Raw genomic sequence first — 20,706 nt, 5'->3', positions numbered from 1 at the left:
TGAAAAACAGGTTACAGATTAAGATGTATAACGCAGACTCATTCTTATAAATGCACATGAATGTGGATTCAGAAGAGAAACGGGAGGGATATATAGCTGGAAATTGACAGTAGTTACTGCAGTCGGTGAGATTCAAAGCAGTCTATTCTCTCATTTATTTTGCAATAAGTGTTTTGTCATTTTTATAATCAGAAGCAGTAAGAGAAAGAAAATGAAGGCCACATTACCCGGATGCATCATATGTACTTCACTTTGAAATGGAAGCTGCTGGGAGCGCCTGGGTGGCTCGGTCGGTTAAGTGTCTGCCTTCGGCTCAGGTCATGATCTCGGGGTCCTGGGATCGAGTCCCGCATCGGGCTCCCTGCTCAGCAGGGGGTCTGCTTCTCCCTCTCTCTCTGATGCTCCCCCCTGCTCGTGCTCTCTCTCTCCCTCAAATAAATAAATAAAATCTTTAAAAAGGAAAAAACGAAATGGAAGCTGCTATGCAGGAGTTCCTTCCATATCCCAGTCCCTTTGTCACTGCCCCCCCCCCGACTGTAGTAAACAGTACACCTGTCTACGGATGGCGCCCTCTCTCTAGTCCCACAGGAAGACTTGTTCTTCCTTCTGTCTGAAGTCCCCCTCCTGTCTGAATTCTTCCTGCTCGCTGACTCCTTTCTCGCCTCTACCCTCAATACCTTAGTTTTTCCATAGGCTCTTATCAGTACTTAAACATGCGCTTGTCTGCCCCATCTTCCAAAATCAAGCAGTGCTTGCTCGTGTCCAGCCCGGTATCCAAAATGTGCTCCTCTAGGATTACTTAGTAGAACCTGCTCATATTCTTCCAGTAGATACTTGTGTTTTCCGTAATTCTTCCCTTGATTGATTCACACAATAAGCATTTACTGAGTACCGTGTGCTGAATGCCAGGGATGCAGAGATGAGTGATTTACAGCTTCTGTTTTCAAGGTGCTTACAGGGCACTGAAATGCCTCCTGAAATAGAAATTAAAAACCAGAAACTTGTAGAGTTCCAGGTTTTCCTTTGGAGGAAGAGGTACACTATATAAGTAGGTGTTTTGTCTTATCCACTGAAAATCTTTTACCTTAACACCTTTAGTCCTTAGAGAAATGCACATTAACCCCACAATGAAATACTCCTAGGCGCCCTGTAGGATGGCCGTAGGAGAGGGGCATCATCCGCTTCTGGAAGGTGGCAGGGCAGCTGGAATGCTCCTCCATTGCTGGTGGACATGCCACGGACAGCCGTGCGGGGAAACAGGTGGACAGTTTCTTGTTTATTTTACCCTGTGACTCAGCACACATTCACACCAAAACCTGTACGTGCCTGTTCGTAGGGGCTTTGATTCATAAGTTCCAAAAGCTGGAAAAAACCTAGGTGTCCTTCACCTGGGTCGCGGATAAACGGAGCAGAGTGGATCCGTAGTACGGAATCCTGCTCCACGGTGGGAGGGGATGGGCCGCCGATGCACTTCACCGGCACGGATGAATTGCCCGCGTTATTATGCCCACGAAAGAAGCCAGACTCCGAGGATACGTGCTATACTACATGGTTCCACTGATGTGACAAATGGAGGAGACGAAACGAGAGGATAGGAAAGAGGACAGATCAGTGGGTGCCCAGAGCTGGGTGGAGGAACTGTAAAGGGGCACGTGGGAAGTTTTGGGCCGATGGAACTGCTCTGTGTCTCCACTGTATCTGTTTGCCAAAATTCATAGAACTATACATGAAAAAGAGTGAATTTTACATTTTGTAAGCTCTATCTCAGTATACCTGACTTAAAATTTTTTTGATATGGGCTCTAGCCACCTTTTCCGACAGTCTAAACAATATGAAGGAATGAGGCGAAAAGCCTCATTCCTACCCTTGCCACCCACCAGCTCTTCAGTGTCTTATGTATCTTGAAGTGTCTCTCTGCAAGTATCATCATAGATGTATATATGTTCTTTTTTTTTTTTACGTCTTTCCCATGCAGAACACAGCTTATGAATCTAATTTTCTGCACCGGCCCCTTCTCCATGTAGTATATGTCCTAGTTCATTTCATATCAGCGCATCAAGGTCTTCCATTCTTTTCCACAGCTGCATGGCAAGAATGTTGCTGTGGGAGTGCGTATAATTTATTTAACCAGTTCTCCCCTAGTGGAGCCAGGTTTTTTCCAATCAAACGCAGTACTGTGCCAAATAACCTTGTATATACCATCAGTTCTGCCGTAACACGTGTGTTGAAAACATTTGTTCTAATGCAGTTGATCTCTCGGGGAACAGTTGGAGCCTAAGGTGAATTCTGAGTTTGCGCATGTGTGATTTTTATCCCTGAGAAGCACTAGGTGAGCACAGAAAATTGTGGAATGGAGTCGTGTGGGAATACACAAAACACATGCATGCACTCACCCCAGACTGCCGTCAGCGACCTCATCTCCCCGTCGAGTCACACGGGTCCACACCTGGTGTTACACCTTCCGCCCAACCCTCAGAGCTCAGGTAGCCCTCCTTTCTCCACTTCACAAAATCTCAACAAGCCACAGCCCTCCCATGCCCACTTCCCCAGGCATCCTGTGTGACACCAGGCTACCGTTTTTATTAGGTGTGTCACTGACAGGGTTTGAGTGCTACGCCCCTAACTTCATTTTTGCCGGAAGCCCTGTGGTTTTTATTGCGTGATTTTGTGTAGTGCAGTGATTTATGACCTGTGATGTATGTGTATTGTGTTATACAGAACTGACCGTACTGTGTGCAGGCGTATCTGTAGAATAGATTTCCAAGTGAAAAGGTCCACAGTTTTAGGAGTTCTGTCCTGTGGGATTACTGCTGTGATAGGTTGAAGTTTATACAGGTGATTGGGGTTTTCCTTTTTCATAGGAAGTGTTTATGGTAGAGCTGAAAGGTGTGTGTCAGCATGGCTTGGGAATAATTCTGCTCCCTTTCATCTCAAATCCGGGGGTGGGAGGTGGGTTCTGGGTGTGTGATGGCAGTTGAGGAAGCTCTTTGCGTGTGGGGGGGAGGCAGATAACCTCATGGAGGCAGGAATCTGGCCAGAGGGATGTCTCCCTCTATTTCTTCAGAGTCACCGGAAACAGAAAGACGGCTTCACGCCAAGACACAAGAAGGGATTGGTTATCAGAATGGGAAGTACCTGGTTGTGTGAGCCCGTGGCAATCCAAACACATCCACCGAGTGCCATCCAGAAAGAACGGCCTTCAGAGGCATTGTAAGTCCCAGAGCTCAGACCTGGAGCCCACGGCTAGGGCACTCAGAGCAAAGGCATTTGCTAAGAGGAGCTGATGCTTTCTTTCCTAAAGAATGTGAAGGTAAAAGAGTCAAAACTTGGAGATTAGGGAGAAAGTTTAGGAAATGGACCCAACTGTTTGTTTTAATTGGTATTTAAAGTTTTCAAAAAATGTCAGACCCTCTAGCTATCCTTTCACTACTTCATTAAAGAGTTCTATTTAAAAGCAAAATAATTCATAATTGAGTAGGAAAACCTAACTATAAGAAGTCCACTCAGGGCCCTAGTTCCCTCAATCTCAGCTTGCACTGCTGGAGCCAGGAGGAAGTAAATGACCTTAACAGTCTTGAACACCGAATGACAATAGACTTTATGCTTTTTCAGTACAGTTTTGGTTTTGTTTTTTTTTTTCCATTTTTGTTCGGTTGATAAAAATTGCTTTCTGTGTCATGAAGTGGCACTAGGAACTATTATGATACTGAAGAGATAGAAGTTAGGAAAATAAATTAGATAAAGCAGCCTTGAATAAGTTAGTATTTAAAATTTAACAAAGAAGGAAGTCATTTGTTTTCTTAGGTAATGGGAGCACGGCAGGTCTGATCTGGAGACTGGTGTTTAAACCTGTGATTTTCTTGTCACCACTGATTTTGAAACCCTGCTCCATTGTTTGGGGATTGCACAGCTCATTTCTGCATTTTTTCATAAAGACGTTGGAAAAGAAGAGTATCTCACACATTGTCAACTCTTTTTGAAAATAGTAATTACTGATTCAGCTAAGCTGCTCTTCATTTAATTTATTACCTACTGAGGATTTCTTTACTGATATTTCTCTATTAAAATTTTGATTTGATATTAATATAATGACACCATAACAAGAAATGGAATTTCAAACCCTTCATCTTCATGGAAAATGCAGTTTGCATTCCTCTGAGGCCTCTTGCCCTGTTGTATGGTTAGAAAGCTATATGTCCATTCTCTACTTGTTTTATGGTGATTTGCTGTAACTGTCTTGCATTTAGAAAAATGTCTTGTGTTTTGACTCTTCCAGGATCTTAACATTGTCCATCTTATAGATATAAAATTCTGCAGGAATTAGATATTAATAGATATTTCAGTACCTTTTTTGAAACATAGGACTGTTCATGACTGTTCTTAAAGCTTCATTCTGAAGAAACCTCTTATTCTCCTGGCTACATAAATGCTAATCCAAGAGATTAGGGATTGTCTGTATTATGTGATCAAGATTTCTATGAAGGAATACCTTTGGGAAAAGAGACAGCGTGGCTCTGAGGCATTAGTTGGCTATTCGCTTTGTGGTTCCCCTCCCGCCCCCCGATATTATTCTCGTAATATCCCAGATCGCACGCTTAGGAGAACGAGAAAAGCAGTACTGTGACTTCTATCTTTAGCGTGGAGAAGAAACTTCCTCCTTTGCCTCTGTCTAGGTTTTTGAGCACTTGCACACTGATACGTTTTATTTAAAAGAGTGTTTTCCACTCCTTTTTTCATTTTTAAGATTTTATTTATTGATTTGACAGAGAGCGAGAGAGCACAAGCAGGGGGAGCAGCAGAGGGAGAGGGAGAAGCAGGCTTCCCGCTGAGCAAGGAGCCCATTGGCGGGGCTCGATTTCAGGACCCTGGGATCATGACCTGAGCCGAAGGCAGACACTTAACCGACTGAGCCACCCAGGCACCCCAGTATTTTCCACTCTTAAAATGAGACTTGATATGTAACTTTATTATTATTCATAAAAGAATATTTATTGAGGATTTCTCTGTGTCCCAAGGACTGTGCTGACTCATTCCCCTCCCCGCATTACCCTCAGCACCCTCTGAGGAAGGCACTGTGGTGATCCCCAACTCTCAGTTCGGGGAGTGGATGTTTATGGAGAAACTGTCCCAGGATCACACGGTTCGATTTGTGAGCGGTAGAGACGAGGCGCCAACCCGTTTCTGGGTCTCCAGAGCCAAGCTCAACCACTTAAACAGTTTTGCTTACCAGTTTGAATAAGGGCATGTTTGTCAAGTGATTAGTATAAAAACATTGTTTAAAAATATTTCTCATTTCTTTAATCACTTAGCCCACAATTGCTTGCTTATCTCTTCTTATTGCCAAAAATAGTAATGTTATTTCATATGAGATCTTGTTTCTACTTCAGCCTTATTTTTAAGGAGGGTTTAGCCAAATGTTCCATTCATGAGGCTGACAGTTATTTCTTGATCTAATTTCCTTGTGAAACGACATTGTTTGATTCCAGACTGCAGTGCGTATTGTACCCAAAGAATGTGTTTTTAGGTTAAGCCGTGTAATTTTGCTTCAAAGTTTCCACATGAGAATCTGTTGAATTAACACAAGTATGTCATAGCCAAACTCACTTTTAACGTTGACTTTTATATCTCTTGCTCTCTCATTGTCCCCCAGCCTCCATGCACACAGGCATGCATGCTGCAGATACTTAGCGGCAGCCTCCATAAAGTGGTTTCAAACTCTTTGTGTTCTTGAAATAACTAAATGGTATTATTCAAAAGGCCTTTTGGAAAACTCTTCTCTTATGGTAGGAATAATTAATCAGCGGGGGGGAAGTCAAAATGTTTCGAATCAGCTAGAGGTTTCATTTAAAATGGCACACTGGATAAGTTAACATTCTTTCTGGATATATAGCAAATTAAGTAATGGTTTTATTTGGTATTTATTGAAGCATTATGTTTTCATATAGTGTCTGCTGTCTGAAATGTTAAAAATATCATTTATATCTCTTTTGCAAAGAAAATTTAATGTTTTCAAGTATCCGTGGGTTTCTGTTGAATCAACACCGTTAAGTGTTTTGAGAAAAAATATAATATTTTATTCTTAGGATAACGTTTCTCCCATTCTCTAGAAATTAATTAGCTTCTTTGTGGTTACCCTAGCCCTGCCCTTCCTTTTTATTACATTTTAAGAAGAATCTTTTGGTTTTGTCCTTGTATTGCTTAAACATTATTGGTTATTATAACTTAAACTATTATGAAAGCATTCTTAATTTTTAAAGTGATTCTAGTTTTGTTCTCTTAAGTGACTCTCTCTCTCTTTTCTCCTAATGAAGCAAATGAAAAAACACCCTTGCCGCCAGTGTGACAAATCTTTCAGCTCCTCACACAGCCTGTGCCGTCACAATCGGATCAAGCACAAAGGCATCAGGAAAGTTTATACCTGCTCGTAAGTCGTGATTTCTAATGTGGGAAGCACAGCAAAAGGATAAGGCGCGAACTTCTAGGTTTTTCATATGTTGCCATTAACTTTCCATTTCTCTCCTGTAGTTCATAGATTTTCAGTTTTCAGCTATATTCTGTTTTCTTGATTGGGTTGTAACACTCAAATAGGAAGATAAACAGCAGTAGCCTCTTGCCTACCCTGTGTACGTTCCTGGGTCCTTACCTGTTGTCCAGAGGTACCTGAGCATTTTGGAGAAGTGATTGATTTGCAGGTGCACATTTGAATGAGATGCTTTTTGGTCACTCTATGCCCAGGGAGTTGCCAACACTCATTGGCAGTTTGATTGTCCAGTTGATTGGTTCAGAGCAGACCCTGATAGGGCCTGGTCATGGAGTCAGTCCTAGGCTGACCTCTTTCCCTAATGCAGGGTGGCCTTTTCTCGGCACACACTTTTGGCTAAGAGACCAAATTCAAGGAATTGAGTGGGCAAGGACACCGAGTGGATGGTCGAGCCACTCTGGACAGCCACGAGCTCCTTCATTGTATATGAGAATCAGAACTGGTTATAGCCTTGGTGGAAAAGCTTTATCACCCACTCAACCAGAGCATGCCCGGGGGTGGTGGGCGGAGAGTCGATACAACAGGGTTACCTACTGTAAGGCACTTCTCGTAAAAGGGAAGACTAACAGGAACACAAGCCATGTAGCCGCGTGTAGCGTGTGGCATGATCAGAGCAGGGCGCAGGGTATTGTGTGGCTTGGGATGCTCGTGAAGGTTGACTAAGTTTGGCGAGGCTTTGGTGTTCTCGGTTAGCCAGGGAAAGTTTCTCGGGTAGGGAAACTGGGACATCGACTCTCCTTCGGTGAAATTGAAGCTGGGAGTGATTCTGGTGAGATGAAAACATCCTGTGACTAAGGCCTGCATGTGTGAGACTGCATTGAGAGGATCGGAGAACTTAGAAGGAAGTTCTGCGAGTCTGGTGTGGCTTTGTCCTTCCTCAGCTAGGTTTGTGGTGTATTTCCCTTGGGAGTCACTGTAAGGCTGAGCGATGCTTGGATTGTCCGGCTGGTTTCCTTTATTCTTTGGTGTTGGTGCTGGCTCCCGATGCTGCCCCGTAGCGGGTCTTGAACACGAAATCATCAGGGTGTGGGGCCAGTCATTACAGAATGTCCAGAAGCCTTTTGATTCTGCATAAGACCTTGTGCTGTTCACGCTCGTTCACTGCAGCGGTTTTCTTCATGTCTGCCTTACAGCGTCCATAGTCACCATGGTCATTAACTTTTTTCTTTTTGTCCGTTTCATTAAGAAAATGGTGAACTCATATCTTCTAAAGGAAAAACTGTCCATAATCTGCAGGTTTGGGTCCCCCCCCCCCCGACAAGGTGAAGTGAAAGCTTAAAAGATAGACCAATTTTGGATATCTGTTCAGTTTCCTACATTTTAACCCTGTGATACCATGTTTGTGCCTTGGTGAGGAATTTAAACAGGGCTAGGCACCCTGTCTTCTCTTTGTTATGGCAGAGTGGACAGGAATAATTAACATCCACGTGAAGGAATCGGGGAGGGACTTTTTCATTCTAAAGTATCTCTTATGACATAAATTCTGAGAGAACACTGAGTCATTGTAAAGAAAACTTTTGAAATTTGATATTTCTCTATTTAAAAATTAAAGCTCTCTAGAATTATAAATTAAGTAATACCTCAACCAAACCTAGACAAGAAATACTCCATCTGAACCTAATTAGGCTGGTCCCATAAGGACCCAAAAAAGTGACAGAAAGAATGCCTTTTACAAAAACCACAGAAATTTTGCTCACAAATTTGGAAACTGCAATTCATAGCGAAATTGCTGTTTCATTTTAGACCGTTGGTATTCATACAGATCATCTTGACCCCGCGGAGCGTCCTGTTGGCTGGTGGAGGTCTTTCCCCGACGAGCGTACTCTTGAGCGTGGGTTACTTTCCAGCAGGCAGGTTACCTCCTTGTCTTTGCTTCACAGGCACTGCCCAGACTCCAGGCGCACCTTTACGAAACGGTTGATGCTGGAGAAACATATCCAACTCATGCACGGTATTAAGGATCCTGACTTGAAAGAAATGACAGAAGCCACCAATGAGGAGGAAACAGAAATAAAAGAAGATACCAAGGTCAAACACTGCAGATGTTCTCTTTACAGTGACGTTGTGTTGACTTGCTTTTTCCATTCATGCTCTTCACTTTATATTTTTCTAAATCCAAGCCTATGCATGAAGGTATAAAATAATAGGTCATCTCCCTTCACGCCCATTCTGATCTTTCATCTTGCTCCTAAGTTTCTTCTCTTTCCAGAAACAGCCTGAGGGATCTACTTACGTATATAAATTACAGAATTTTGTGTGGACTCCCGTAAACGGTCTCTTAGCCAGAAGGACTGTAGAAAGCTAGATTCTTTCTTGTTGGCAGTATATCGGTTGTGAAAGGTACCTAATAAAAATGAAGAGATTCGTCTTCGTTTCACTTTGTAATAGTAAAAGATAAAATCACAAATCTCTGCCTTGTCCTTAGGTCAGTGGGTAGTGAACTTGACTTAGACAACAGTATATATATTAACCTGTGTATCAGGTATGTGTGTGCCAAGTGGTATTCGAGGAGGGAGCAGTCTGGCAGACGTTTAGGGAGATTCTGCTGTCTTCGGCACTGGGCTGCATCTGGAATGTACCTGGGTAACCGTCTGTGTGTGCGTTCCCGGAGTTAATCATTGAGTAAAGCCTAGTCAGAAGACAAGTCCGACAAGAGTCGCATTGTATTGTAATCTTTTTCCCCTCAAGTGATGGGAGTGGGGGGTTGGGACGGAATTGAAGAATCTTTGTGCAGGGGCAGCTTCAGGCCAAGGCTGTGTGTGAGTGGTGCCCTGTCAACGGGGCAGAAAAGATGGGCCACCGAACACGGAGGAGGGAGTGTCCCCGCAGCTTGGACTTTCCGGGAGCTGGAAGTGTGAGGGGTCAGACTTAGAAAGTTGGAAAGGAAGGAGAAAAGCATGGCCAGCGGGTGAGCCGTGTGCCGAAGGGGAGTGAGTGTGCAGGGGAGCTCGGGAAATGGGCCAGTCCCAGAAGAGGCAAAGCCCCGACATTTCTCTGCCCACCCCCCGCGTCCTCTCCGCATACCTGCTCACTCTGCAGCAGCCACGCCGGCCTCCCTTTGGGCCCCTAGGCCAGCTGCCGCCTGGGCCCCGAGCCTGGACCCCCGCGCTCCCCACAGCAGGCCTCGGTTCAGGTGCCACGGTCCCCAGGGCCATCTCTGCCTGTGCTGGGCAGTCTCACAAACCGCCCCCCCCACCTGTGCGTGCCATCCCCATTCCACGCCCTGCTTTGTTTTCCGGGGGTCCGACCCACGGCGATCTCCTGGCTTGTGCTTTTCTGTCCCGCTCCGTTGGAGCCTGCATTCCGGGGAGGCAGGGACTCGGTTGTCCGCTCCTGGGCCCCGCTGCTGCCGAGGTGCCTGGGAACGCAGGAGCTCGGGTCCCGTGTGTGGAGCAGATGAAAGGTGGGAGCCCCCGGGGGAGCAGGGGTTGTTGGGGGGCAGACACGCAGCTGTAGGAAACCCCGAACCCCGAAACCCACAGTCCTTGCTGCCCTCGCAGCTCTAAGGCCCAGGGAGAACCGGTCATGGATCACCCGCGGGGCAGAACCATTTTCACTTGTGTCTGCTTTGTTTTTTTCTCTCGAAGGTTCCCAGCCCCAAGCGGAAGTTGGAAGAACCAGTTTTAGAGTTCAGACCTCCCCGAGGGGCAATTACCCAACCACTGAAAAAGCTGAAGATCAATGTTTTCAAGGTTCACAAATGTGCCGTGTGCGGCTTCACCACTGAAAACCTACTGCAGTTCCACGAACACATCCCTCAACACAAGTCGGACGGCTCCTCCTACCAGTGCCGGGAGTGTGGCCTCTGCTACACGTCGCACGTGTCCCTGTCCAGGCACCTGTTCATCGTGCACAAGCTGAAGGAGCCCCAGCCCGTGTCCAAGCAGAACGGGGCCGGGGAAGAGAACCAGCAGGAGAACAAGCCGAGCCCCGAGGACGAGTCGCCCGACGGCGCGGGGTCAGACCGAAAGTGCAAAGTGTGCGCAAAAACGTTTGAAACTGAAGCTGCCTTAAATGCTCACATGCGGACACACGGCATGGCCTTCATTAAATCCAAGAGAGCGAGCTCGGCCGAGAAATAGCCACAGCCCTTCCGTAAGGAAAATCCCTGTCCACATTGGAAAAAGAGACATTTTTGTTACAAAAAGTTTGCAGTATAATAGAGTTAACAGTACTGTCTAGGCTGTTGCAATATATTCTCTCTGAGTGTACCTTCACCTCGTCGTGTATCCTCGATAAGTATTAAAACAGTATTTGAGTTTAAAAGAGTTTGTATATATTTAAATGAATAACTTTTTATACTCTTTGTTACATGTTTGTATCAGTATTTAGTGGAAAATGTTTTGAGGTTTTATTTTTTTTTTCCTTTTTTTGGTTTTTTGGTGTTTTTTGTTTGTTGTTTTTTTTCCCCCCCCCCCGGGTTAGAATTTTTCTTTTTGTACTGTTTCTTTTAAAACAGAGTTCTTAGTAACAGGGGCAGTTCCTGAATTCAAATAAACCATTTTGTATGTTACCGATTTGAATGGGTTACTAATTCCAGGCTAAGATAATGCCTTTTTTAGTGTTTTTAATTTTTAGAATTCACTACATAAATTGTAGGTATTGTGGGTCTCAAAAACACTAGGGACTTTTAAGTGTCTTAGCATTACCCTCAACGTGCCTGCTCTGAGTCGGTGAGTGCACCTCCGACGTGTCGCTGCACCCCCAGCACGTGGCATTTTCTTCCAGGCCACGCCAAACGGTGTTGAAACCAGCCCTGCAGGTAGCTTCTTTCCCAGCAGCGGATTAAAAACTTCAGCCAGAACGCCAGGAAGGAGCGTGCATTTCCCTAATTCCACTGTAGAGTGGGGAAGGAAGGGCATTCCAAAGGGAAAACCCAGAGGCCGGTGGTTTTCTGGGCGGATTTTGCAAGGCTGGCCGAAAGAGCACAAGGTCAAGTCACAAAAGGGCTGGACTACTGTAAAAGTTACACATCTGTAGTTAGAACAATAGATTTCTACAGTCTAGTTTTTTGTCATGTAATTTATTAACTCTTACAAAGACACAACTAAAAATATCAAGTATTTCTCTGGCTCTTGACAGGAAAAAAAAATCACAGTTGACTTAACCCTTTGCTGTCTAAAGAGTTGGCGTTTCCTGTTCTGGGTGCTACTGCCAAACGTTCTGGTACTTGGAGTTGGAATGCACAACTTCTACCACCGACCTATCAATGCAGCAAGTGCGGGTCGCGATTGGCCGGGCGGTCACGCACTGAGCCACCAGGCTTCAGTTCGGTCGTTTCAATAAGTATCTTCAATATCAGGAGTTCTGCTTCATCGAAACGCAGCAGGGCTACTGCTCTGTCCCTTCCGTTTATAGTTCTCTGGGAGAGTTCTCTATTTTTCAGTTTTTGGTTTTTTTGTGTTTTCTTTGGCATTTTATATCTTGTATTTATCCCTAAAACATGTTTTGTACTTTTTTTTTTTTTAAAGAAAAATTCGTTTGTGTATATATAGATACTTGCATGATATACTGTAGTCAACGTTCGGTTCCTCAAAAGGTCTTGCTGCTGTCAGGTGTTATGCACTACATCCATCATAACTGTATTAAACACATTTCATATGTAAATAAACGCGGGACATTAGCCCTTGTGCTTTTGTGAGAGTTATTGATGGTGGTCTCTGACATCTCCATGAAGTTGAGGAAGTGATTAATGGCAGGAACAGGCTGCAGGATATTGCAGAATTCTTACCCCCTCCCTCCCCCCCCCCAAGAACGGCATATTCGTTCTCATTAGCAATCAGCTCTTTTGTCACTTTCTCGTCAACTCCCATCAATTCATGGGTATAATGCAAGGGCGTGATAAAGTATTCCTACACTTGAAATTCAATTACTGTTACTTGTTATATTTATACTTGTGTTACTCTAAGTTGTATTCATAGCATTTTCATGTGTTTCTGCATTTTAACCTTGCAATAAACCTGTGTGGTGGGCTGCACGGGTCTTAAAATAGTCTAGTTTTACAGTTGAGGAAGCTGAGCTCAGATTCAGTTCTTTGCCTAAGCCCTCACAGTGGGTAAGTGGCTTTGCGTATTAGAACCCAGATATTCTTGCTCTAAATCTTAGTGCTCGCTCTATGTGTTTATGTACATATTGACAAATACTCATTTATTCAACAAATAAAAAGTATGTGCAAAACACGATACTAGAATTTTTGTTTGTGGCACTATGGCTTTTATCAGATAAAGTGAAAGTCGCTCTGAAGTACCCAGAAATGCTTGTCAGTATAAAGTTAGTGTCCATAAATGCTCAGTTGAGCACCCAAGAAAGTTTCAAAGAATGCCCTGAGATCCAAAATGAAGAAATTGAAATCCAGAGTAGAAAAACAGCACACAGGGCTATCGCCCTGGGAGGGAACCTGGATGGTTCAACTGAAGAGAGAATTGGTGAACTGGAGGATGGGTCGTGAAGAAATTACCTGGAATACAGCACAGAGGTAAGGAGATGAAATCTATGGAAGAAATTAGAAGTCAAAAAGGACAAAATAACAGGATTCATAGCCATTCCAGAAAGAGGGAACAGAATAGAGAGGCTATCTCTATCTCTATCTCAAACGAATTATCTTAGCCATTAGTGAAAGACGTGAACACTTGGGCTGACTCGGTTGAGTGCTGAGCAGAAATCCACAGTGGAACTTGTGTGAGTTCTACCCATTCTTCACTAGTGGTGGGTCTGGTTGGAATTGCAGATGTGAGAACTTGAGAAACAGGATATATTCAGACCAAAGGCAGAAACTGGGGCATGCTCCATGAATTCTTAGGAAGCCCATTTCCTCGGTTCAGAGTGAGCTGAGGCTTACAGTGTAGGCTCAGGCCAACATGTAAAAAGCCTTGAATGATGGACTAGGGTTTGTACTGTGATAGAGATGAGTTATTTGGACAGGGGAGTGATAGAACCAGATTAGTCGGCGGCAGTATTTAGGATGGAAGGTGGGGGAGCGTATCAATCAGGACCAGTTAGGTTATGCTGTGGTTACAACCCTAAATCTTAGTGTCTTAAAACAGCAAGACTTCTCTCTTGGTCACATTTGATGTTCGTTGTCGGTTGGCTGGAGACATAGCTCGAAACCCCCTTGTCTCCTTACTCCCACTGTCACAGAAAATTGCTGGTTCCTCTGGCAAAGGGAAAGTGCAATTAAATGCTCTTGGCTAGAAGTGACAGATGTCACCCTTCACAGTTCATTGGCCAAAACCAGTCCCATGATCCTGCCTCCTCACAAGGAGGCTGGAAGTACAATCCTACAATGTGCCCAGAAGATGAAGGCTGCACATATTTGAGCAGCATAAATGGCCATCACAGTCATAACGTTTAAATTGGTCAAGATCTGGTGCTAGCCCAGCCATGGTCATGAGGTGAACTTAGGGTGGTGAGAGTAGGCCTGGAAAGAAGCTGTGGTTGTAGGGGTCATTTCAGAACTAGTACCAAGAGGATTCCATGCTGTGGGAAACGGAGAAAGAAGAGGAATCAGACTTCTTAAGGTGATTTCTTAGATTTTTTTTTTCAAGGTTTAGATGACTTAAATAGAAATGGGAAAGTCAAGATTATAGCTAACTTTGGGGAAGTTTGCACTTTAGACATGCATACAAGATATGTTTTTGCTGGAGGATGTGGTTGGATGGTTTTATTTTATCAATAATTGAGTTAACAGTAATGCATAAAGAAGAATGCCAACAAGGGGATGAAGACTATGACAATGAGAAAAAGGAGGGTGTTGGCTCAGACTACATGGTGTAGACCGCTTCTTCCTCCCAAACACATTTTCTGCCAATTCTTGGCTCCTACTTCAGTAAGTACTCCAAAGAGCTACTGTTCCATCCGGAAGCCCCAGGTCAGTGGGCTTGTGAGTTCCGTCCCAGGATCTCTGGCCAACAGGGAGATTGACGGTAGGAATCTTTGGCCAAGATGAATATATTATTTCATGTTAATGTATCCATCATCCTGTGAGCGCTGTTGTTGTTGTTTTTTTTTTCTTTTAATGCCTAAGTGGAAGGGGGCAAAAAGGAAAATGTGTTTGAAGAATTGCATACAATATGATTTAATGGAACCATGCGTCTCTCCCAAAGAATGGTCTGAGAATAACGAGGGATGTGCTAAATGTGGAAAGCTGCTTGTGACATTTATAAATGTTGCACAAAAGACACAGTCACTTGGGAATCAGATGCTGGAAGGGTCCCCTATTGGAGCTCTTCAGTCTAAATGTACATTTTCTACATAAGGAACCTGGATTTTGTTTCCTTAAAAACTTGGCTCCTACTTTATACAATTCACTCCTTGCTTACATTGACCCTTGACTCGTCTTTGTTTACTTTGAGTTTCTTGCAATTAGGAACCTCATATCCCTCAAGAGCTCATTGTAAACTTTTGGGATAGGACAGTGGGAACTTAGGTCTCTGCAAAGAGCCTCTTTCTGCTGCTAGGAGCTTCTAGACTAGCCAGTTGTAATTCCGTTGTCACCAATACCTCCAAAACTTTTTTAAAAATTTCATTTATTTATTTATTTGACAGCATGAGCAAGAAGGGAGGAGCAAAGGAAGAGGCAGAAGCAGGCTCCCCCCTGAGCAGGGAGCCCGATGAGGGACTCAATCCCAGGACCCTGGGATCCTGACCTGAGCTGAAGGCAGATGCTTAACCAACTGAGCCACCCAGGCACCCCTCTTATTTTTTTTCAAGATTTTATTATTTATTTGAGAGAGCAAGCATGAACAGGGAGTTGGGGCACAGGGAGAGGGAGAAGCAGACTCTCACATGAGCAGGGAGCCCCATGCGGGGCTCCATCCCAGGACCCTGAGACCATGACCCAAGCTGAAGGCAGATGCTTAACCAACTGAGCCACCCAGACACCCCGCAAATCTCTTAATTTTGAATAGCCCAGCCTTGGTCCACATGATTTGGCGGCGAGGCTCAATCTGAAACTTGGCTACTGTCAGTCTTCCCTATAAAGTAGAACATTCTCTGTTCACCTCCATTTTTCCCTTCTACTGTCCCAGTAGATTTTGATGCACATTTTCCTGGACTCAATACATTGGATGATACAACTTCCATCATTTTGGCCTGTTTTTTCCTGGGAGTTTGCTCGTTTATATTCACTGCCTTCATTGGAAAGGTAGATCTGGGAGTGCCCAGCATTAGATCCTTTGTGAATGAGGGTCCTAGCAGGACACAACCAGCACACTAAGAAAGGTTTCACTTCAAAGAAATTCAGGAAGGGACTGTTACAGAAAGTGCCGACTGGGAACAAGTGATAACAAGGCATCCGGGGACTTAGCGATGGTGGGGAGCCCTTACGCACCCTCAGGCCTGCTGAGCAGGGGGTGGGGGGGGCACCTAGAGCCATGGAACAGGGCCTCGATCAGAGCTGTGGCAAAGCCAGGAGGGTGTAGGATGGAAATGATAGGGAAGCTGCCTCGACACCCTCAAAGATCTCCTGCCCTCACCTCCCACAGGTCAAAGCCAAATGAAAGCAAGAGGACAGAGAAGTCCCAGTGACCTCTCATCAGTGTGCTGGGCTCAGAGCAGGACAGAGCAGGTTGCATGAAGGATCTGGGCTACGGAGACATAATGATCACAGATACCTCTGGCACATACTCCCGGAAGCGCCTGCTGTATATTTGTTTCACTGGCCACATCCATTTTATGCCCTATAGGCTGGCCTTTAGCTGCAGCAGAGTCCTTTGGATTCCACATTTACTTTTTCTTTCTAATTACTTCTCCAGGTTTATCCTGGAATTATACCCTTCCCTTAGTGGTTATTTTTACCTAAGGAAACAGAGTAGCGTTTCCCAGAAAATATTCTTTGCTAGTTTCCAAATTCAATTTAGGAGGTTAGTTCTGACTCAAAACAGTGCTATTTATAATGTGTCACAGTATTTAAAGGAACTGATTATTCAATTTGCTTTGCTATTTTATCGCAAGCTGCTTATCCTGGAGTTTTTCTTATAGTTATAATTGTAAATTACACTACCACGGCCGTTCTGTTTCTAAAACAGTCCGTTGCAAGACTATGTATTTATCTGTAGGGGAATGCTATAATTACAGTCCACCATCACACCTCTAACTCAGTTCCAGAAAGGGTGGGTTCAGTCCAAGAGTAATTTGCTGACCTTCAGGTCAAGTTTAATTGGATTGGTTATTTCTGGAGAATAAACTTTTTTTTTTTTTTTTTTTTTTTAAGAAGAAGGAAAACATAGATCTGCTGATTGGAGAGGACAGTGTGATGTTGACAAGAGTCAGGAGAAAGCGGAGCTGCATGTGTCAGAGGGAACGACCCTGTCTTGGGAAAGGGTAGAAGACGTGTCTCGAAGTAGGGATAATGGACATTTATCCGTGGTTTTGTCAGTTCTGCATCTGACCCCTTTCCAGGGTTGGGGAGTCTGCCATGGCTTGAGTCTCCGCAAGAGATGGGTCTTGCCTCCTTCTCTGGAAACCAGAAGCTCACTCTGACCCCCAGCAGCCAACCCTCAGGCATGGGATGGCCACCACGTGGCCACAGTGATGCTCCTGCTTTGACTCTCAAGCGAAAGACCCAAAGAAGCAGGGACATTTTGAATTTACTCATTCTGGTGGCCTGGTGGCAATGACACTCCGCGGCATCTCTCTTCACCGGAAAATCGGTCTGCCTTCAAGGAACCACTGAACTCTTTGGGATCCGGGCAGCGCCCACATCATGGTGGGACATTTCAAAGCTTAGAGTCTCGCTTCCCTCTGTGTAAGACACCATCGAAGCAGCGTGACAATGTCAGTTATCTTAGAAGAGACTTACCCAAGGGAAACACCAGTGCAGGCCTGTCCAGAGCCTTGTAGACCCCAGCCGACTTTCTGTCCTCACATCCTGCTGCATCTCCCTCGCCCCCAAGCTGTTCCTGTCACACCCTGTCCCCATCCCTTCACTGGGCCTGGCACTGGTTCTTCCCTCTGCCTGGAATGTTCTTCCCTCAGTTATTATTCCCACACGCGCCTTTTCCTTTCTTTCTCGTTGGTTCGGATGTCACCTTCTCGGCCTTTCCAGGTCACCTTGCTTACAACGTGCCCGCCCCGCCCAGCAGCACACAGCCACTCGCCTCTCTCTGCTTCTTTGCCCTGCGGTATATTTTCCTCCTGGCACTTAGCAACCCCCGACATTACGTGCTTATTTACCAACCGTCTGTCATCCTTGGGGTACATGTGCTGAGCTTCTGTGGGACCCTGCCTGCTTTGAAATCTGCGATCGCCATTCCCTCCCAGCAGAAGAGGCGTCCATGCTGCAGCCCGACGATGGCAGGTTTTATTTTCCCCAGCAGGCTGATCCTTACTCTCATCGGCAAAGACAAATCCTTGTACCCTCAAAGCCAGCGCCAGCTGAAGAGCAGCTGATCCCCTCTCCTGGAGAGCTAGTTACTTGAATAAAATGATTGTGGCATTAATAACAGCATCAGCTGATTACTGCTGCCTCAGGAAACAATAAAGACCTGCTTTCAGGAAGGGAACGCGTGGTTTACTTTCATGTCCTATTTTTACATCCAACACATTGCATTGCACGAAACAGGTTTTCTACAGGTGTCTTCGAAAAACAACCAAGTCTCCTTGAACCTCGATCAGTCATGATTTTATTTCTCAGGGTTTGGAACAAACATTCAAAGCGTCCCCAGCTATTAATTATCCAAAAGTAAGATTCTCTTTTTCCTTTTTACGTAGGTGGTATTTTAAAATCATCTTAGGTGGTTTTTAATACTAATGATTAAAGCATGGATGTGTGTTCTGCTCGTTTATGTTTTTTCTGCCAGGTGACAAAAGATGGAGTATTTAACACTGAATTCTAAGAGCTGTACCATTCCCAGTTTCAGTGATTACAGACTGTTGACAACGGAGTTGGAAATCAATTCAGGTGTCAGAGGTTTTTCTGTTTAGTGATTTTTTTTTTTAAGATTAAAAAAAATTTTTTTAACGTAATCTCTACACTCAACGTGGGACTTGAACCTACAGCTCCGAGATCAAGAGTAGCATGCTCCACCGACTGAGCCAGCCCCGGTTAGTCATTCCTAAATATTCAAATTACCTAAACCTCTAGTGTTGGGAAGCCTCCCCCCCCCCCCCCCCCCTTTTTTTTTTTTTTTTTTTAACGTAGGAAGTTAGTTAAAGCCCAGGAGATACATTTGGGACTGAGGGCTCTAAAACAAACTCCTATTCGTTTAGGACTTAAGAGCTCTCATTTAATCTCTTAGGAAAACAACTTCGTGAGGCAGGATGATTTTATGATTTCACAGATGGGGTAACTGAAGTAGTCAACTACTTAAACCTTGTTTCTGGTGCTAAATTAGGTCCCCTTTTTAGTGGAAATTGCTGCTTTGTCTACGTAGCTCCAGGTTGGATGTTCTCTTTCATTTTTTTGTACTGAACTTTCCATTTCTGCCTCAATTTAAGAACTGTAGAGGTGCGTGGTGACAATCTGATGTGCTAATGACAGAAAATAATTTTGAAGGAAGACTCAGAAGGTTTCAAGGTCATTGAAACTAGCTATGACCTTGAAGGTCATTTGTATAAGGACCATTTGATAGTGGATCTCCTCTCTAACCCTGATCCAGTGTTCATCCAAAACTTGAGCACCTCTAAGGCTGGAGACTTCTGCAAACTTTGAAAGAGCCCAGTTCATCTTTGGTTAGGTTTGGCTACTAGAAAGTTCTTCTTTATTGTTTTAAGACTTTCCCTTTGTAACTTGGGTCTAATCTACTTTTCCAGCCTGTGTGCCTAAATATTTTTTTCTTTAGTCCAATAACAATGACAATAATAGTAAGTTGCCGCAATGGTTCTTGTTTATTAAGGGTCTACTATAGGTCAGCCACTGTGAAGTCCTCTGGTGTATACATTATCTGGGTGTCTGGTATATAGTATCATTTGCCAGGTGTGCAAGGGGCATTTAGAATATAAATATAGTAGCTAATATGTTTAAAGTATTTATGATAGGCCAGATGTTCTCCTAGTATTTTAAATGTATTTACTTAAATCTCAAAATAACTCCAAGAGGTTGAGACTATTGTTATCCTAATTTTCCAGATGAAGTAAAGGAGGCAGGAGAGACTGCTGTAGGTCCCACAGTCAGTGTCAACTTTGCTCTTAGCTCTGACATAAATTGCCTCTCAAAAAAGCACAGCCGGGATGTAAAGGGCGCAGTGCCTGCCTTCCTAGAGCTTCCAGGCTGTAGGAGAGGGGCACACGGAAGTAGACGGTTTGAGCGTGAGGAGGTAAAGAGAGTCTATAAAGGTGATGAGGGAGCACAGAGAACAGGCACTTCTCCTCACCTACAGTGAAGCCCAGGAGGATTTCCTGGAAGAGCCAACACCTCCTTAGGAGCAGGAAGATAATGCCCAGGAGGAGGTGGGCTAGGAGAAGGGCACCGGGGACAGGGGGCCCAGCATGAGCAAAGGAACAGAGGTGAGAGATTGTGGAGTGTATGCAAGGAAGGGTGCTCTGGTTTGAATGTTTGTGCCGACCCCCAAACCCATATGTTGACATCCTAAGCCCCAAAGATGATGGTATTTGGGAGTGGGGCTTTGTGGAGTGATTCGGTCCTGAGGGTGGAGGCTTTGTAAATGGAATTTGTGTCTTTATAGACGTGACCCCAGAGAGGCCCCTCACCGCCTCCACCCTGTTGGGGCACAGGGAGAAGGCACTAGCTATGGCCCTGGAAGGGGGCCTTCACCGGAACGCGACTGTGTTGGAGCCTTGATCTTGGACTTCCCGGCCCGGAGACCCGTGAGAAATGAATCCTTGTGGTTGATAAGCCACCCGGTCTGGGGTGTTTTGTTATAGCAGTCCCAACAGACTCAGACCAAGGGTAGAGGTCTGGGATGCTAGAGGTTGCTGTAAAGCTAATGAGCAGGAAGTACAACTGAGTCATGACCATGCACAGGTGTGGATGTGTCCCGGCTGTGTAAATAAGGTTTGCATCACATTTTAAATATAGTTAGGGAGGTTACTATTTAAAGAAAGCCTTTCTGGAAGGAGGATATTTACACCGTGAGGAATCCAGAGCCACACATTTGATGTTTCCTTCAAGTAGATGAACACCGTTACCATGGTCTTTCGTCAGCATCCTTTCCTTCCCAGGATGTGTGTTTTAAGCCCCCACGTGAGGATGCAGGAACTTATTTGTC

The 20,706-nt window shown here is 44.7% G+C and overlaps 1 protein-coding gene across 10 annotated transcripts in view; it reads left to right on the top strand.

The window, feature by feature from the left end:
- The window catches only part of ZNF532 (zinc finger protein 532), a 105,863-nt gene extending 93,693 nt beyond the window's left edge, over nt 1–12,170 (top strand). For 8 of the 10 annotated variants that reach the window (XM_073898105.1, XM_073898110.1, XM_073898109.1 and 5 more), the window contains 3 exons: nt 6,312–6,424; nt 8,422–8,569; nt 10,129–12,170. In XM_073898105.1, the coding sequence (XP_073754206.1) occupies nt 6,312–6,424; nt 8,422–8,569; nt 10,129–10,623 (756 nt within the window). In that variant the 3' untranslated portion in view covers nt 10,624–12,170. The remainder of the gene's footprint in view (nt 1–6,311; nt 6,425–8,421; nt 8,570–10,128) is intronic. The other 2 variants (XM_073898107.1, XM_073898111.1) reach the window with 2 other exon arrangements.
- Nucleotides 12,171–20,706: the final 8,536 nt, after the last annotated feature.

The sequence above is a fragment of the Callorhinus ursinus genome, unplaced genomic scaffold (genome assembly GCF_003265705.2).
Source record: "Callorhinus ursinus isolate GAN/ISIS: 27379988/994484 unplaced genomic scaffold, GSC_fseal_2.0 scaffold11, whole genome shotgun sequence".
In the NCBI taxonomy this organism is placed as follows: Eukaryota; Metazoa; Chordata; class Mammalia; order Carnivora; family Otariidae; genus Callorhinus; species Callorhinus ursinus.
Note: the sequence above shows the minus strand (reverse complement) of the source record. Positions and strands in the feature narration are given on the sequence as shown.